This window comes from Podarcis cretensis, assembly GCF_951804945.1.
Source record: "Podarcis cretensis genome assembly, chromosome: 13".
NCBI classification, from domain to species: domain Eukaryota; kingdom Metazoa; phylum Chordata; class Lepidosauria; order Squamata; family Lacertidae; genus Podarcis; species Podarcis cretensis.
In genome coordinates this window covers 56,289,962-56,307,390 of record NC_137182.1, presented here as the reverse complement: position 1 = coordinate 56,307,390, position 17,429 = coordinate 56,289,962, and the positions used below count along the sequence as shown (strand labels likewise).

General features: G+C 48.7%; 1 protein-coding gene across 1 annotated transcript in view; it reads left to right on the top strand.

Moving 5' to 3' along the window:
• The first annotated feature begins 2,206 nt into the window (after positions 1-2,206).
• PLD2 (phospholipase D2) overlaps positions 2,207-17,429 on the top strand; it is a 34,399-nt gene continuing 19,176 nt past the window's right edge. Inside the window, exons 1-9 of the mRNA XM_079951778.1 lie at positions 2,207-2,565; positions 2,667-2,794; positions 9,336-9,478; positions 11,062-11,158; positions 12,901-12,966; positions 13,228-13,286; positions 14,043-14,135; positions 14,303-14,455; positions 17,247-17,396. Coding sequence (XP_079807904.1) covers positions 2,223-2,565; positions 2,667-2,794; positions 9,336-9,478; positions 11,062-11,158; positions 12,901-12,966; positions 13,228-13,286; positions 14,043-14,135; positions 14,303-14,455; positions 17,247-17,396 — 1,232 coding nt within the window. The 5' untranslated portion in view covers positions 2,207-2,222. The remainder of the gene's footprint in view (positions 2,566-2,666; positions 2,795-9,335; positions 9,479-11,061; positions 11,159-12,900; positions 12,967-13,227; positions 13,287-14,042; positions 14,136-14,302; positions 14,456-17,246; positions 17,397-17,429) is intronic.

The following is a 17,429-nucleotide window of genomic DNA, read 5'->3' as shown; positions in this document are numbered from 1 at the left end:
CCAAGTGAGGGGATTTGAACCCTCATCTCTCCCCGATCCTAGCCTGACACTAACCACTGCACCGCTCTGCCTCTATCATATAGCGGTTTACAAACTCACACCAGCGCCTTGTCTTAGGCAGCCAATGCGAATCCTGAAATACTGGTGTTTGATTTCCTTGCACTCTCACAGGACCATCTTCAAGGGTAGCCCCATGCACAGTGCCTTGCAGAAGTCTAGCCAGAAGGTTAGCAGGACACGACTTGGTGAACCTTGTCTAGGAGCTGGCAAACCACTGGAGCTCATCCCCCACTGCTCCAAGGCAGCCCCACATGTTCCCCTCCTCCAGCCCCACAGAGCAAAGGCTGTCCAAATATTATGCAGATATGGTGCCTCTTCCTCTAATATCCCACCCACCGATTTGCAAAGTCCTCTCGAATCGGAAAAAGCCGCCTTGTTGCACCAGGCCCATTTCGCCCCACAATGTCTGCACAGGCAGGCAGCAGCGCTCCGGGGTCCCTGGCACGGTGCTGAGTTAACCTTTGGAACTCCCGGCCACTCACCTGGATCGCTTTAAAAGAGGACAGGACAAATTCCTGGAGGGGGAAGCAGGGAATGCTACTGAACGCCAGAGGGGAGAGCATTCCTCTTGCGCCCGGATTCTGCCTGGGGGGGGCTTCCCTTGGACGTATTCCACGATGCCGGGCTAAGGTGAGGACCCCCTTTGGCCTCTTCCAGCGGCACGTCCCTTCCGCTGTCCTTTTTTATTTCTTCAAAAAAATTTATTAGTTTTCAAAAATAAATAAATTAAACAAACAAACACAAAAACAAACAGACATACATACATCTCAACCGTATTTAAACCAAACTTCATAGCATTGTTAAGTGACTTCCTCGTATTCCTCTGGTTGGATTTCTCTGTATATCATTTTAACGGTTTTCCAAAACCTAAGTTCTTAAAAAACTGACTTACTCACTTAACATCTTTCTTTCTTTACATTTCAACTTTGAACATATTAATTCATCACATTACACATTTAAATCCTAAGCCTATCTGGTACTTGCAGGCAGTCCAATTAATTTAATTTAACATATTTAACTAAACAGTCTTCCATTCCTCCTGGTACTCCTCCTCCTTCTGGTCGCGGACTCTTCCGGTAAGCTTTGTCTAGCTCTGAAAAGTCCATCATCTTCATCTGCCAATCTTCCACTGTTGGTACTTCTTGTGTTTTCCAGTTCTTAGCTAATAAGATTCGAGCAGCAGTTGTAGCATACAAAAATAATTTAACATCTTTTTGGGGCAATTCCAAACCTGTTATTCCAAGAAGAAAGGCCTCTGGTTTCTTAATAAATGTACCGTATATTTCAACATTTTTTTCAATTCATTCTAAATCTTCTCCCAGAAGTCTTTCACCTTGGGGCAGCTCCACCACATATGATAAAAGGTACCCTCTATTTCTTTGCATTTCCAGCATAGATTATCACTGTTGTGACAAATCTTTGCGAATTTTACTGGGGTTAGTAAAGGCAAAGGGACCCCTGACCATTAGGTCCAGTCGTGGCCGACTCTGGGGTTGCGGCTCTCATCTCGCTTTACTGGCCGAGGGAGCCGGCGTACAGTTTCCGGGTCATGTGGCCAGCAGGACTAAGCCGCTTCTGGCGAACCAGAGCAGCGCATGGAAACGCCGTTTACCTTCCCGCTGGAGTGGTATCTATTTATCTACTTGCACTTTGACGTGCTTTTGAACTGCTAGGTTGGCAGGAGCAGGGACCGAGCAACGGGAGCTCACCCCGTCGTGGGGATTCGAACCGCCGACCTTCTGAGCGGCAAGTCCTAGGCTCTGTGGTTTAACCCACAGCGCCACCCGTGTCCCACCTAGACATCATTTTCATAATATTTTCCTTTAAAACCGTACATGCAGAGAACTTGACCCCTTTCTTCCACAGTCTTTCCCAATCTTCAAACATTATATTATGTCCCACATCTCTTGCCCACCCTTCTGGCGTCCTTAATCGAGCCTCCTAGCGCAGAGGCAGTCTACCTCGCTCGCTAGGTCCTTGGGGACATTTAGCCGCTGGGGGAGGGCGCAGGAGGCTGGACCAAGAGATGGAGACCCCCTTTGGCCTCGCCCCGCGGGGATCCTCGGACGCCCTGGGCGAGGCCAGCTTGCCCTACCTGCCCAACACGTCTGCCCGGCATTCAGACCCGCCTGGGACCGGGGGGGGGGGGGTTGGAGGGAGGGATGCCCCCCCTTTCCCGGAGCGTGAGTCAGGCGGACCAGGCAGGGTGGGGCAGGAACTGGCTGCCTGGAGAGACCGGCTGCTGCCTGTGCGTAAAAATTTCCAGCGGAATCGGGGAAAGAGAGAGAGAAAGAATTTCCTGTGCCGAAGTTTTTGGAGCTCTCCGGCCCTGGCATGCGGGCTCGGACTCCTGGGTTCTTTTTGCTCCTCCTCCTCCTCCCGCACCCCAGCAGGACGGCCCCATGCTGAGCTTGGAGAGACCCCACCCCGGCGGGGAGACCCTGGACGACTCGGACCTGGAAGCGGAGGACGAGAGAGATGGTCTCCGCCGGAACGAGGCGCCAGGTCAGTTGGCGCAGGGACACCCCACTTTTTTGTAGGTTGTGGGTTAATTAGGGGCAGGAGTTGGGGGTCCCCTAACCGGTCCTGCCTCTCTCCCTCCCCAGGTGGCCTCAGCCCCTTCCTGGCCGTCTACGAGCGGAAGCCCCTCCGGTCGCAGGGACCCCTTTTTCTTAGGGGGGTCCCCGTCACTGCGCGCGTGGAGAGCGCAGAGAGATATGCCAGCGGTTCCAAGGTAAGGGGGCGCCTAAGGGAGAAGTGGGGGGGGGGCGGAAATCGAAGGGGCACCCAAGGCTCATCTAGCCCGCCCCCAAGCGATGCGGGAATCACAGCAATTAAATTCACAGAGTCAAATGATATGTATATTATTTTCCGAAGGCAAGCTGGACTTCCTCATTCAGCGCATCAGAGTTGCATATACCTTTTATTTTAATTTTCCCCCTTGGGAATGAAAAACAGGACAGTACGTACGAGTTTTGCCAGCCGGGCAACCTTTGCTTTTTGGGAAGGGGGGGGGGTCGCCGCTGCCTCCCCTCCCCCTCCCGGTTCTGCTCCGGGGAGGATCCTGCAGCAGACAAGTCAGAGCTGGGCTTTGGTGTCCTCCGAGTCTCAGGTTACAAAGAGACAAAGGGAACCCGGAGAGGGAGGGAAGGAGCCTCTCTTTGCAAATTCAGTTAGCAAAAAAAAAAAAAAAAGACCTTTCTCAAGCACTGAGAGAGCAGCAGCAGCAGGATCAGGCCCAAGGGTGGGGTGCCCAGCTAGCCCCTCACCCTGTCGTCACAGGTGCCTCAGTGGGGAACCCGTGAACAGGATTCAAGCGCAAACAGGATTCCTGTGTTGCAGCGGGGTTGGTATGCATGACCCCTTGGGGTCCCTGGTCCAACTCTACATTTATACGGTTCTGTGAAATGTTCCCTGGCCACTGAGCCAGGAGCTGGCCGTGTGGCTTTATTTTATCTCTTTGCTTGCTTATGGCATTGATATCCCAAATTTTCCTACCAGGAGCTCATGGTGGTCTATACCCAGTTTAATTCCCCATTCCTCATTTATTCCTTGCAACAACCCTGCGATGTGGCCCAGGCTGAGCTGCAGAGACGTGGCCCCAGGGATATGGGGACCCAGGAGGCTTCGTGGATGAGTGCAGGGATTCGAACCCTGTTCTCTCCCAGGAACTCGTCCGACACTCTAACCACTACCCCACACTGTTGCTCCAGCCCCCAATCCTTTTTAGGAATCCGTGAGCGCTTTAACTCCCAATTAGCTTAGGCTGAGAGGCAGGGACTGGCCCCCAAGCTCACACCCGGTGGGACCTCACTCCAAGGTCCTAGTCCTCAAGGAATCCCAGCAACAACCCTGCGAGGTGGGCCAGGCTGAGCGGTGAGTCCAGTGAGAGCTTTGTGGTCAAGTCGCGGGATCTGAACCCGGCTCTCTCCCAGGTCCTCAAATTACACTCCCCTCTGTGTAAACGGTGGCGGCAAACTCCCCTTCCTTGGAGGTTTTTAAGCAGAGTTTGGGTGATCCTCGGTCATGGATGCTTTAGCTGAGATTCCTTTGTCGCAGGGGGTTGGTATGGATGACCTCTGGGGGTCCCAGCCAACTCTACAATGCTATGTTTCCAAAGCAGGTGTTGTGTGGCTGAGCCAGGCATAGGCAAACTCCAGCCCTCCAGCTGTTTTGGGACTATAACTCCCATCCTCCCTAGCTAACAGGGCCAGCAGTCAGGGATGATGGGAGTTGTAGTCCCAAAACATCTGGCAGGCAGAGTTTGCCTCTGCCAGGCTGAGCCTGGGCATCTCCTCTTGTCTGGCAACAGTATGCAAATAGTATGCAAATAGGTTCCCCCTCCACGTCCGTTATGCAAATGAGGTGTGGCTTTTGTTGACAAGCTGTTTCTCAACAAAACCGAAAGCGCTGCACGGATTTCTTAATCAGTTAACACCGAGAGACTCAGTTGAATGTTGGAGGGGTTTGGGGCAGAGGGAGAAATTAAAGGACTTCTTCGGTGCGCAGCTAGACTGTGGAACTCTCTCCCACTGGAGGCAGAGAGGCTTCTCAATGCCAGTTTCTGGAAACCCCACGTCTGCTTGCCGGTTTCCCACTATGGGCCCTTGGCTGGCTCCTGTGAGAGCGCTGGCCAAGAGGGGCCATGGGGCCGGACCCTGCAAGGCTCTTCCGATGCTTGCAGATCGGTTGTCTCTCAGCAAAACAGAAACAGTCCCCCAAAACCCTACCATGTCAAAATCCTTTGCCTGCCGTGGATCTGGGCCATTGTGGGGCGCTTTGCCCAGATCTGTGGCCTGATCCTGCACCCAGACCTTTCCTCAACGCCTCCCCTTCTGCTCCGGCTGCCACCAGCCGTTGCTTCTCCCATTATTATTTTTCAAAATGTGATTTTTATTGTGTTTGTCATTGTATCTACCGAAATGAGGCTGCATTTTAATGTTATGCTTTCATCTTGTTTTTAAGTTGTATTTCAATCAATTGTTTCTCAGGGTGTTAGCCGCCCTGAGCCCGGTCTTGGCTGGGGAGGGCGGGGTATAAGTAAATAAATTATATATACCGGTATATATATATATACTGTAGACATAGTTTCTTCTGGACTTCCCACCCACCCTTTCCGAATGTTTGCTTGTTTCCTCCTTTTTCCTTAGCTGTTCCATATCATGTATGTTTTAATTACCTAAGCCCCAATATTGATTGCTGTTGCTTCTCCCTTCCTGAGCTCAAGCCGCTTTCCAGCTCCTCAAGTGGCAGGGAGTTCCGCGGGTGCCCTTTGCAAGCGGGCTCTGCCTCTCCGCCAGGCTGCTGGGTCCCCTTTGAGGAGGGCGAGGGAGGCCTCTAATAATAATAATAACAACAACAACATTTTATTTATACCCCGCCCTTCCCAGTTCAGAAAACCGGGATCAGGGCGGCTAACAACAAATTAAAAAACACTTAATTTAAAACCTCTTCTTCTTCCTTCTCTTCCTCTTCCTCCTTTTCTGGCTCCTCGTGACACTGAGCAGAGGCAACTTGTTTTGCAGACAACAAACCGGCCGGCTCTGAATGCACCATGAAATAAAGGGGATTGCAAGGGAGAAACTGAACCTTTTTAGGGGTGGGGGGCGGATGAGAATGAAGCCCCCTTTCTGCTCCGTGCAGATTTGACCCATTGCAGGATGGGAGAGCGGCTATGGGGCTTGTGTCCCCCTTGCAGTTTCACCTCCTTGGCCGGATCCAGCAAGATATTCTCATACGCCTTCAAGAATGGTTTTTCGTAGAATCGTGGTGCCAGAGGGGCCCTCCAAAGGTCATTTAGTCCAACCCCGCCACTGCCACCTGTTTTTGGTTTCCGAACACAGAATGTCTTGGAATTGGGGGGGGGGGAGGCATGGAAAGGGGAGGCATAGTTGGGGGGTGGGCTAGACAGTTTTTTGCCCCTGGCGAAGCCCCCAGGAGAGCCAGGCTGCTGCATGAGACCCATGGGGGGCCCCCTGGTCCAGCCTCCTGTTCTCACGGGGGCCAGCCAGATGGCCATCCCGGGACCCGAGTGCGAGAGGAACGTTCTCCCTTCCTGTCGTTTCCTGCAACCCGGCATTCAAAAGCATCGCTGCCTCCGTCTGCGGAGAGCCCTTTCCTCCTCCATCCATTTCTCCCATCCATTTCTCAAGCTCCCCAAGTTGGCCTCCTGTGGCAGGGAGTTCCACAGGTTATCCGAGAGAAGGGTTTTATTTTTGCATATCCCGAATCTCCCGCTGTTCAGCTTCATTGGGTGATGGTTCGTGAGAGAGAATTGCCGTTTTCTTTGGCACTTTCTCTTTTTCTTTTTACTCTTAGTCTCGCTGAGCACCTTTTCTGCGTCCCTCCCCGTCTTTTCTCTGAAGACTGTAATCCCCCGATTTCATAAGAAGTCTTGCAGCTCAATATCCGCTTTTTCTCAAGGTGCCCTGAGCCCGTTGGCCAAGGCATCCTCTCTGGCGTTTCGCAATTCCTCCGTAACGTTACAGCAGCCATCCAGCTCTCTCTCTTCTCCCCCCAATTTTTTTTATTGATTTTCCTAAATTTTTAAACAAACATCTTAACTTTACTTGATCCAATCTTGGTAACATTGTTAAGTGACTTCCTCAAATCCCCCTGGCTGAATTTCAGTGTATATCATTGTAACAGTTTTCCAAAACCAATTTTCTCATAAAATTAACTTAGTCACTTAACATCTTTCTTTGTTGCTTATGGTGTTTCCCCCCCACAAATGTCATTTTAAACATTTTCTTCCAGTCTGTTCCTTTTCCTTTTTTAAAAAAATATATTTTTAATTAAGAATTTAAACGAAACATATTATCTTAAAACATATCATCCTTGATTCCCGTCCCCATTTTCCCCCTCCCCATAAAATAACCCCCCTCCCTGCCCCCTCCGACTTCCCCCAGTTCCAATCTCTGGTTTCTCTACAAATGCTATTCTCTGCATATTACAAAACTGTATAGATCCTTAATTTATCTGACTGTTTATTGTCAATAAAGAGTTTGTGAGTGTTTATTCAAAACCTGCCACGGAGTCCAATTCACTTTGTAAAAGGTTCCCATTCATCTTTAAAATCAGTTATCCTTGTCCCGTAGTTTATGTGTCAATTTTGCCAATTCTTCATAGTCCATCAATTTCTCTTGCCATAGTTCTTTAGTCGGCGTTTCCTCGTTCTTCCATCCTTTTGCTATTAAGATTCTCGCCGCCGTTGTCGCATACATGAAGATATTTTTGAACTTTCTTGGCAGGTATTTTCCTACGATCCCTAACAAAAATTCTTCAGGTTCCTTAACAAATGTTAGGTGGGACATTTTCTTCAATTCATTGTATATCATTTCCCAAAACTTTTTAATTTCATTACATTTCCACCACATAGGGTAGAATGTCCCCTCCTTTTCCTTACACTTCCAACACATATTTAAACTGGTTTTATACATTTTTCCTAACTGCACAGGAGTCATATACCCTCTATACATCATCTCCATATAATTTTCTTTCAGCAAAGAACAATCTGTAAATTTTAAATCAATTTTCCATAACCTTTCCTAATCTTCCAGCATAATGTTATGACCTATATCTTGTGCCCATCAGTCTGCGCCTTTTCCAAGATAGCGTCTCACCTGATATCAGATGCGCAGCCGCCCTGCAAAGGGGGACTTTCATATCATAATTGCCCCGATTCCTGGTGGAATCATAGAAGTGCAGAGCTGGAACGGGTCCTCCAGCGGCCATCTAGTCCAACCCCCTTCAGTGCAGGTTTGGGGGGGGGAGAGAAGAGTTTTTCTGGCCCCCGCAAAGAGCTCGTTGTGGTGATTTCAGCGGCCGGCTTCTCTCTCCTGAAAAACTGCACAAAGCAAAGCGCAGTAATAAAGGCTTGAGGACTCAAAAATACTGAATTTGCAAAAAAAAAGTTTTGGAAACCTAAATAGCAAGTTTTAAAACTTTGCTTTACCTCGGTCGAGCTAGGATCGTAATACGTCAGAATTTTTAGGGTTCTACCCTTGTTTGAATTTTAAAGTTTATGATTTTTCTATTTCCTTCTGAGGAAACTGAATAGTTCAGTGAAACGAGATTTGTCGCCAGCATCCTGTTAAGTCTTTGTTCTATTTTAGGTTTTTCTAATTCTTTTCCTTAAGCTTTTTGATTTTTATGATTTAGTTGATTTCCGCAAGGTAATATTTCTAGTCGATTCTTTCTCGTTTCAGAGATTTTCATGGTATTTCATTTATTTTGTGCAATTTCATAGAACCATAGAATCCTAGAGTTGGAAGAGACCACAAGGGCCATCGAGTCCAACCCCCTGCCAAGCAGGAAACACCATCAGAGCACTCCTGACATATGGTTGTCAAGCCTCTGCTTAAAGACCTCCAAAGAAGGAGACTCCACCACACTCCTTGGCAGCAAATTCCACTGTCAAACAGCTCTTACTGTCAGGAAGTTCTTCCTAATGTTTAGGTGGAATCTTCTTTCTTGTAGTTTGGAACCATTGCTCCGTGTCCGCTTCTCTGGAGCAGCAGAAAACAACCTTTCTCCCTCCTCTATGTGACATCCTTTTATATATTTGAACATGGCTATCATATCACCCCTTAACCTCCTCTTCTCCAGGCTAAACATGCCCAGCTCCCTTAGCCGTTCCTCATAAGGCATCGTTTCCAGGCCTTTGACCATTTTGGTTGCCCTCCTCTGGACACGTTCCAGTTTGTCCGTGTCCTTCTTGAACTGTGGTGCCCAGAACTGGACACAGTACTCCAGGTGAGGTCTGACCAGAGCAGAATACAGTGGCACTATTACTTCCCTTGATCTAGATGCAATACTCCTATTGATGCAGCCCAGAATTGCATTGGCTTTTTTAGCTGCCGCGTCACACTGTTGGCTCATGTCAAGTTTGTGGTCAACCAAGACTCCTAGATCCTTTTCACATGTACTGCTCTCAAGCCAGGTGTCACCCATCTTGTATTTGTGCCTCTCATTTTTTTTGCCCAAGTGCAATACTTTACATTTCTCCCTGTTAAAATTCATCTTGTTTGTTTTGGCCCAGTTCTCTAATCTGTGAAGGTCGTTTTGAAGTGTGATCCTGTCCTCTGGGGTGTTAGCCACCCCTCCCAGTTTGGTGCCATCTGCAAATTTGATCAGGATGCCCTTGAGTCCATCATCCAAGTCATTGATAAAGATGTTGAATAAGACCGGGCCCAAGACAGAACCCTGTGGCACCCCACTAGTCACTCTTCAATTTCTCAGTTCCGTGAGTGTCTTTTTTTCTCTCTCCTGGGCAGGTGCGGCCAAACACCGTGTACTCCTTGCGCCTGACGCACGGCGAATTCACCTGGACGATGAAGAAGAAATTCAAGCACTTCCAGGAATTACATAGGGATCTCATGAGGCACCGGATCCTGATGAGTTTCCTGCCTCTGACACGGTGAGGAGAGAACCTGCACAGTCGAGGGGTTTTTAATTTCATTTATCTACTTATTCCATAAATCACACACTGCGCTCGCTCGCTCGCTCGCTCGTTTGTTGTTCCCCCCCCAAAACCATCAGAACAATTTACAAAACGATAATGTTATCAGTAACAGCAGCATTCAAAAGATAAAATCAGCAATAAAGGAAAAGCAGATTAAAATGTACCCTGGCAGCCTGCGTGTCTGGGCAGGCGTTGTGTCAACAAGGGATGTTTGTAGCAGGCGCGGGGAAAACAGAACAGGGCTGGGTCTCAAGTGGCAGGGAGTTCCAAAGGTCAGGCGCTGCCACACAGGTTCTTAGAAAGGCGGAACGGGTCTTGTGTGGCACCTGTATATTTATTTATTTATTGAATTTATATAGTGCCAATTCTGACTGGTTGGGGTCAGCAAGAGCAAGGGAAGCCCCACAGAGAGTGCATTGCAGTAGTGCAGCCTTGAAGTCACCGACGCATTTCAGGGGATTGGACTAGATGACCCTCGGGTCCCTTAACTCTACAAAGTTTGGATTTTAGGAACTGAGCTTTCCCTGTCCAGGAACCGCAGTTGGAAACAGGCTTAGTGGATCTGCTGTCTCTGTCTGTGTGTCCAAGCCTGTTGTGGCTGGACTTGTTAGCCAAGTGATCTTTCTCAGTAGCCCAAGCTGAGGGGGGGGGGCAAACGGGTGTTTTTTTCAGCGGGGATATTCAGTCGCAGGAAAAGGATGTGAGAGACTCGAGCTCAGGATTTGTCTCGGGTGATGGGCGTGTCAAAACGGTGGATTCCACAGTTGTGGTTGTTTAATTGCACGCATAAATGTTTATTACTGCTATTAATTTGCAAACCAAAGTGCAAACATAACAGGAAGGAAGGAAGGAAGGAAGGAAGGAAGGAAGGAAGGAAGGAAGGAAGGAGGAAGGAGTGCAGGAGGCAGAGTTGGCCCTCAAACAGGATGGCTTTCAAAAAGGACTGGACCTCCTTTCTTCTATTATTATTATTATTATTTATTTATTTACTAAGACAACTAAAGGCGGCCCCGTTTAGGGAAGTTTTTAATGTCTGACGCTGCATTGTTTTTAATAGTCAGTTGGAAGCTGCCCAGAGTGGCTGGAGAAACCCAGCCAGATGGGCAGGGTAAAAATAATAAATCATTATGATTATGATTATGATTATGATTATGATTATGATTATTCTACGAAAAGCAAAATTCCCCGTTGCCAGAGGGGCTTTCCTTCCTCCAAGGAGAACCAAGGGGACGCTGAGCAGCGGCCACCTCTCTCCGGCAGCCCCAGAGTCCTTCGTCAGGCAGCGGAGAAGGTTGAGCTGAGTTAGACTGTGGAACTCTCTGCCACAAGAAGGTCTCCAACTTGGATGGCTTCCAAGATTTGAGGCAGATTCTGGGAGGAGGAGGAGGAGGAGGCTAGCAATGGCTGCCAGCTCCCGGGGCTACGCTCTGCCACAGCTGCAAATGTTGCTGAATCCCAACTGCTGGAGAGCAGGTCTTGTGTTCAAATCCTGATTACCGGTTTCCCACATTTGTCTCCTATCTCTCTCCCCCGCCCAGGTTTGCCGCCCTGGGTTCTCGGTCCGACGGAACCGTCCTGGGGCTGCCCTCTCTGCCCCACGGCGGGGAGGTGTCCCGGCGCCCGTCCAGCAAGCAGGTTTGTGGCCACGCCGTGGGTCTGGGTGCATGTGGGGCTGGAGAGGGGGAGGCGGCCTATAGGAAGGAAGTTGAGCAGTTGTGGGGGGAGTGGTGCAGGAAAAACAACTTACTCCTTAACCTAAAGAAAACAAGAGAGATTATTGTGGACTCTAGGAAACGTAAATTGAATATTCAGCCACTCATTATTGAGGGGAAGTGTGTGGAACAGGTCTCGGTGTTTCGATTTCTGGGAATGGAGTTGAGAGATGACCTAACCTGGGGAGAAAACAGCAGAGACCTAATGAAGAGAGCACAGTCTCTCAAAGGACCTGTTGGTGGCATTTTACCATTGCACTGTGGAGAGCGTATTAACTTATGGTCTGTGTGTATGTGGTTTGGGAGTTGCACCGTCGGGGGAAAAAAATGCTGTCCAGGGTTGTAAAGACTGTGGAGAAAATAATTGGGTGCCCTCTTCCCACCTTGGATCAAATCTACGCTTCCAGGTGCCGTAAGAAAGCGGCAGAGATAGCGCAGGATAGTGCGCACCCCGGAAACGATCTCTTTCAGCTTCTGACTTCTGGAAGAAGGTCCAGGGTTATAAAGACCAGGACTAGCCGCCTGAGAAACAGTTTCTATCCAAACGCGATTCTGGTTTTAATCGCAGTGTAAGGTACTCTCTGGACGCGGGTGGCGCTGTGGGTTAAACCACAGAGCCCAGGGCTTGCCGATCGGAAGGTCAGTGGTTCAAATCCCCGCGATGGGGTGAGCTCCCCTTACTCGGTTCCTGCTCCTGCCAACCTAGCAGTTCGAAAGCACGTCAAAGTGCAAGTAGATAAATAGGTACCGCTCCGGCGGGAAGGTAAACGGTGTTTCCGTGCACTGCTCTGGTTTGCCAGAAGCAGCTTAGTCATGCTGGCCACATGAACCGGAAGCTGGACGGCGGCTCCCTCGGCCAGTAAAGCGAGATGAGCCCCGCAACCCCAGAGTCGGCCATGACTGGACCTAACGGTCAGGGGTCCCTTTACCTTTACATACATACCCCACCCATCTGGCTAGGTTTCCCCAGCTAGGCAATAAAACATCAAACATTAAAAGCTTCCCTAAACAGGGCTGCCTTCAGTTGTCTTCTAAAAGTCAGGTAGGTGTTTATTTCCTTGACATCTGGTTCTGTGAGCTGCTCTCATTCGCCAGAAGCGGCTTAGTCCTGCTGGCCACATGACCCGGAAGCTGTACACCAGCTCCCTCGGCCAGTAAAGCGAGATGAGCACCGCAACCCCAGAGTTGGTCACGACTGGACCTAATGGTCAGGGGTCCCTTTTCCTTTAAGGTAGTCTCTATAGGAGTATATTGTATTTAATTATGGGGTATCAGAGTTTTTAGGGGGCTAACCAGGCTGGGATAGCAGGCTTGTTGGTTTTTGAATGTCTGATGTAGATTTTTTTCAATTTCGTTGTTCTGTATGGGACAATGACAATAAAGAGTATCGTATCATATCATATCGTGTCGAAGGAGGAGCGGAGAGAAAGAAGTATGTTCAGTGGAGCAGGAAAGCAAAGCAGCAGCGCCACCTGCTTGCCAGCTCTGGGATTCGCTGCACAATGCCCTTCAATGCGCTTGAGAGCTTTCCAATTAACTCCAAGGCCCTTAGTTTGCAAACAGTGGAAAGAAAGAGGAGGAAAGCGCCGCCATGGCTGCTAAGGGGGTGAGCTGGGTTTGCGATATCCCAAACAACCCAAGTGTTTTCTTGCTTGTCCCTTGCAGAAGCAGCTGGAGAATTACCTCAACACTTTGCTGGAGATGAGTGTCTACCGCGACTACCATGCCATGGTGAGGCCCCTTTTCTCTGCCACCCGCCCGTGCCAGGAGGGAGGGTGCCCTGTTTTCTCTTGGGAGGCAGAGGGGCCCTTCCCCTGGGCTCTCCCTTTCCCTCTGCTCGCCTCCCGGAGCTGCGCATTCACCCGATACGCCAGTCGCCTTCTTTGTAGAAACGTGCAGGCGGAAGGGTCCTGGGGGTCATCCAGCCCAACCCCCTGAAATGTCACTCCTGGCGCTGACAGATGCTTCTTTCAATTTCCTTCTCTCGGGCAGACAGAGTTCCTGGATGTGAGTTCGCTCTCCTTCATCCCGGACCTGGGACCGAAAGGCCTGTGAGTGAAGTGGGGTCCTGGTTATGGGTCTGTGTGTGTTGCTGCCTGCCCCCTGGGCATGATCCTGCGAGGGGGAAGACAGCTTTCCTTCAGTGCCTGCAAGGACCCCTGGCAAGGGAGAGGTTTGGGGGCACCTCTGGCATTCAGCCCAGCTGTTTGTGAGCGGGTGGTGCTGTGGTCAAACCATGGGTAGGCAACCTAAGGCCATGGGCTGGATCTGGCCCAATCACCTTCTAAGTCCAGCCTGTGGACGGTCTGGGAATCAGCGTGTTTTTACATGAGTAGAATATGTCCTTTTATTTAAAATGCATCTCTGGGTTATTTGTGGGACATAGGAATTTGTTCATTTCCCCTCCCCCCCCCCAAAAAAAAATAGTCCGGCCCCCCACAAAGTCTCAGGGACAATAGACTGGCCCCCTGCTGAAAAGGTTTGCTGACCCCTGGTCTAAACCACTGAGCCTCTTGGACTTGCTGATCAGAAGGTCGGCAGTTTGAATCCCTGTGATGCAGTGAGCTCACGTCACTCGGTCCCTGCTCCTGCCAACCTAGCAGTTCGAAAGCACACCAGTACGAGTAGATAAATAGGTACCGCTCCAGTGGGAAGGTAAATGGTGTTTCCATGCGCTCTGGCACTCGCCACGGTCCTCCGTGCGCCAGTAGTGCTTTGGTCATGCTGCTCACCTGACCTGGAAATCTGTCTGTGGACAAACGCCGCCTCTGTAACTCTCTCTGCGTCCCCTCCCTCTCTTTCTCCAGGGAGGGCATGATCCTGAAACGGTCTGGGGGCCACCGCTTGCAGGGCCTCAACTGCGCTGGGCGCCATCAGTTCTGCTATCGCTGGTCAAAGAGGTGAGTCTTCCAAGGGTGTGTATTTTTAATCTTTGTCGGAAGCCTCCCAGAGTGGCTGGGGAAACCCAGCCAGATGGGCAGGGTACAAATATTATTATTATTATTATTATTATTATTATTATTATTATTATTATTATTATTTTCTCTCTCTCTCTCTCTCGTTCCAGGTGGCTGGTGGTGAAAGACTCTTTTCTGCTCTACCTGAAGCCCGAATCGGGCATCATCTCCTTCGTGCTTCTCTTCGACACCGGCTTCAACATCCAGGTGGGCAAGAAGCCCACTGAGACCAAGCACGGTGTGCGCATCGACAACACCTGCAGGTCAGGACGCCTGGGTCCCGCGGCCGGGGCCGATCGGGGGGGGGGGGGCTGGAGTCCCGTCCGAGGGAGGCAGGATCCGAGCCAAGATGAAGAAATCGCTCAAGGGTGCAGAAGGGCTTGGCTGTTTACCTGCCTCTCGGCTCAAGAGTCTCCAGGGAGAAGAGTGTTTTCTGCCCTGCCCCTCCCAGGAATGAGCAGAAGGAGAATGGGAGAATCTCAGGATCATAGTTTGAAGGGACCCCGTGGGTCATCTAGCCCAACCCCCTGCAATTCAGCAATAATGATAATAATATTTTATATATTTTTTATATTTTATATTTTATATTTTATATTATATTTTATATTATATTATTTTATATTTTATATTTTATATTTTATATTTTATATTTTATATTTTATATTTTATATTTTATATTTTATATTTTATATACCCTGCCCATCTGGCTGTGTTTCCCCAGCCACTCTGGGTGGCTCCCAACAGAATTATTATTATTATTATTATTATTATTATTATTATTATTAATATATTATATATACGCCGTTCCAAGATGGCGGCAGGTTCATACGCTGCGGCTCTAAGCTCCCAATACTTTACCTACTCACACACAAAGCTGGTAAACATCGGGCTCGCAAGAAAAATAGGGTTTTTGTGTGTAATCCCACTGTATACAAGTTGTACAAGTGACAATAAAGTATTTCAATTCCAAGTTCAACCCGGCTGGCTTTCCCCAGACACTCTGGGTGGCTCCCAACAGAATAATAATAATAATAATAATAATAATAATAATAATAATAATATCTCAGCTACAGCATCCGTGACAGACGGCCACCCAACCTCCGCTTTAAAAAATTCCAAGGGAGTCTTATCACCTTTTGAGGGACTCTGTCCCACAGTTGAGCAGCTCTTTCTGTCAGAAGGTTCTTTATAATATTTAGTCGGAATCTCCTTTCTCACAACTTGAAGCTGTGGGTTCGAGTCCTACCTTGCTTGCTCCGCCTTCCATGTGGCAGCCCTCGAGCTATTTGAAGATGGCTCTCCTATCTCTCCCAGTCTCCTCTTATGGAACTGAGGCATCTAATCATAAGCTTGCATTTTTATTAAAGCTTATATGTTTAATCAGGGCTTGTATTTTAAGGATGACCTTAAAAATGTTCTGTTTCATGCCAGGCAGAAGACCAGTTGCCTAAAAACCTTGGCAAGATGTTTTACTCCTAGACAAGGGCCCCCCCTGATTTATAGCAGAAAACAATTCTCAAAGTCGTAAAAAGGGAATTACAGGCTGACAGCCAAGGTTACACTGACCCTACAAATTAAGGGTGGATAAATAGTAAAATGAGCCATATCTTCTTCCTAAGGTTAAGAAGGTCAAGAGCAGTGAAAAAGCATCTAGCTGGCAGAAAGAGAACATTTTCTGGGAATACTTTTTCTAAAGCTGTTTCTTTCTTAAACTAAGATCCTTTTAAGATTTCTTTTCCTTTTAAAAGGTTGTTTATGTATTAAATATATTAGTTTAAATATAATTATGCAAAGGATTTAAGAAATGCTAGATTCTTATTTCATATAGTTGTAAGAGTTGTAACTATCCTGAAATTAAGTCAGCCACCAGCCAAGCCCCTTGCCAGACAGAAGACGCCAATCGAGCGCTCCTGATATATGGTTGTCAGGCCTTTTGTTTAGAAACCTTCAAATGAAGGAGATCTCTCAATGTTGATGTGAACTCAATCCTTGACATATGCATAAGATAAAATTCAAGATTAATTATCTGTTTTGGAAGGCAATAGGGCAAGGAGGGCAAGAGGTGAGCTGGTAATTAAGATTCCTTGTTGAGACACATGTAAGATATATTACTACTTATTTGTCATTTATAGATAGAAGAATATATAGCTTTTTGATTTCCATAAAAGGGCATGAGGAAATGGGTGTATCTTTTGTGATTGGTTCTAGCAAACAGCCAATAGGAATTTCAACCAGGCTGATTGGACAGAGGCAGCCACAGGAGGAGCAAGGGGGCTGGATTAAGGAAATATAAGTGCTGGCCAGAATGGCAAGAGGCCAGGCCAGAGCTTGGTAACCATATACCACTGTGCCTCATATTTATTTGTCTGACAAATAAATTACTATTTTAATTTCTCTATTGCTGCATTGAATATTTCATTCCAGCTAAGCGTTAACCACAAGCAGGGTGCTACAGAACCTCCAGGTCTAGAGACAGTCTATCTCGATTCGGAGATCAGGGGTCCCCGCGGGGACCGGGCGGCGGTCTTCCTGGGTCCCCTTTGGCCTGACCGGCTGCCGGATTCGTACGCTGCTGTCCCCAGAGTGACTGGGGAAACCCAGATGGGCTGAGTATAAATATTATATTACAGTGGTGCCTCGCAAGACGGAAAGAATCCGTTCCGCGAGTCTCTTCGTCTTGCGGTTTTTTCGTCTTGCGAAGCAAGCCCATTAGCGGCTTAGCGGATTAGCGCTATTAGCGGCTTGGGGGCTTAGCGGATCAGCTGATAAGCGGCTTAGCGGATCAGCTGATATGCGGCTTAGCGGATCAGCTGTTAAGCGGCTTAGCGGATTAGCGGATCAGCTGATAAGCGGCTTAGCGGCTTAGAAAAAGGGGGGGCGGGGGGAAAAATGCAGGAACTCGCAAGACATTTTCGTCTTGCGAAGCAAGCCCATAGGAAATTCGTTTTGCGAAGCACCTCCAAAACGGAAAACCCTTTCGTCTAGCGGCACCACTGTATTATTATTTCGTCTAGGGGCACCACTGTATTATTATTATTTTTATCCCCAACCCAGGTCTCTCATCCTGAAGTGCAGCAGCTACCGCCAGGCCTGCTGGTGGTGCCAGGAGATCAGCGAACTGGCCGAGGGCAAGGGCAGAGATTTCCTGCGGTTCCATCGCCACCAGGGCTTTGTGCCCCCTCGCAAGGAGACCCCTGCCCGCTGGTGAGCGCTGGGGGTCCTGGGCTGGGCAGGCGG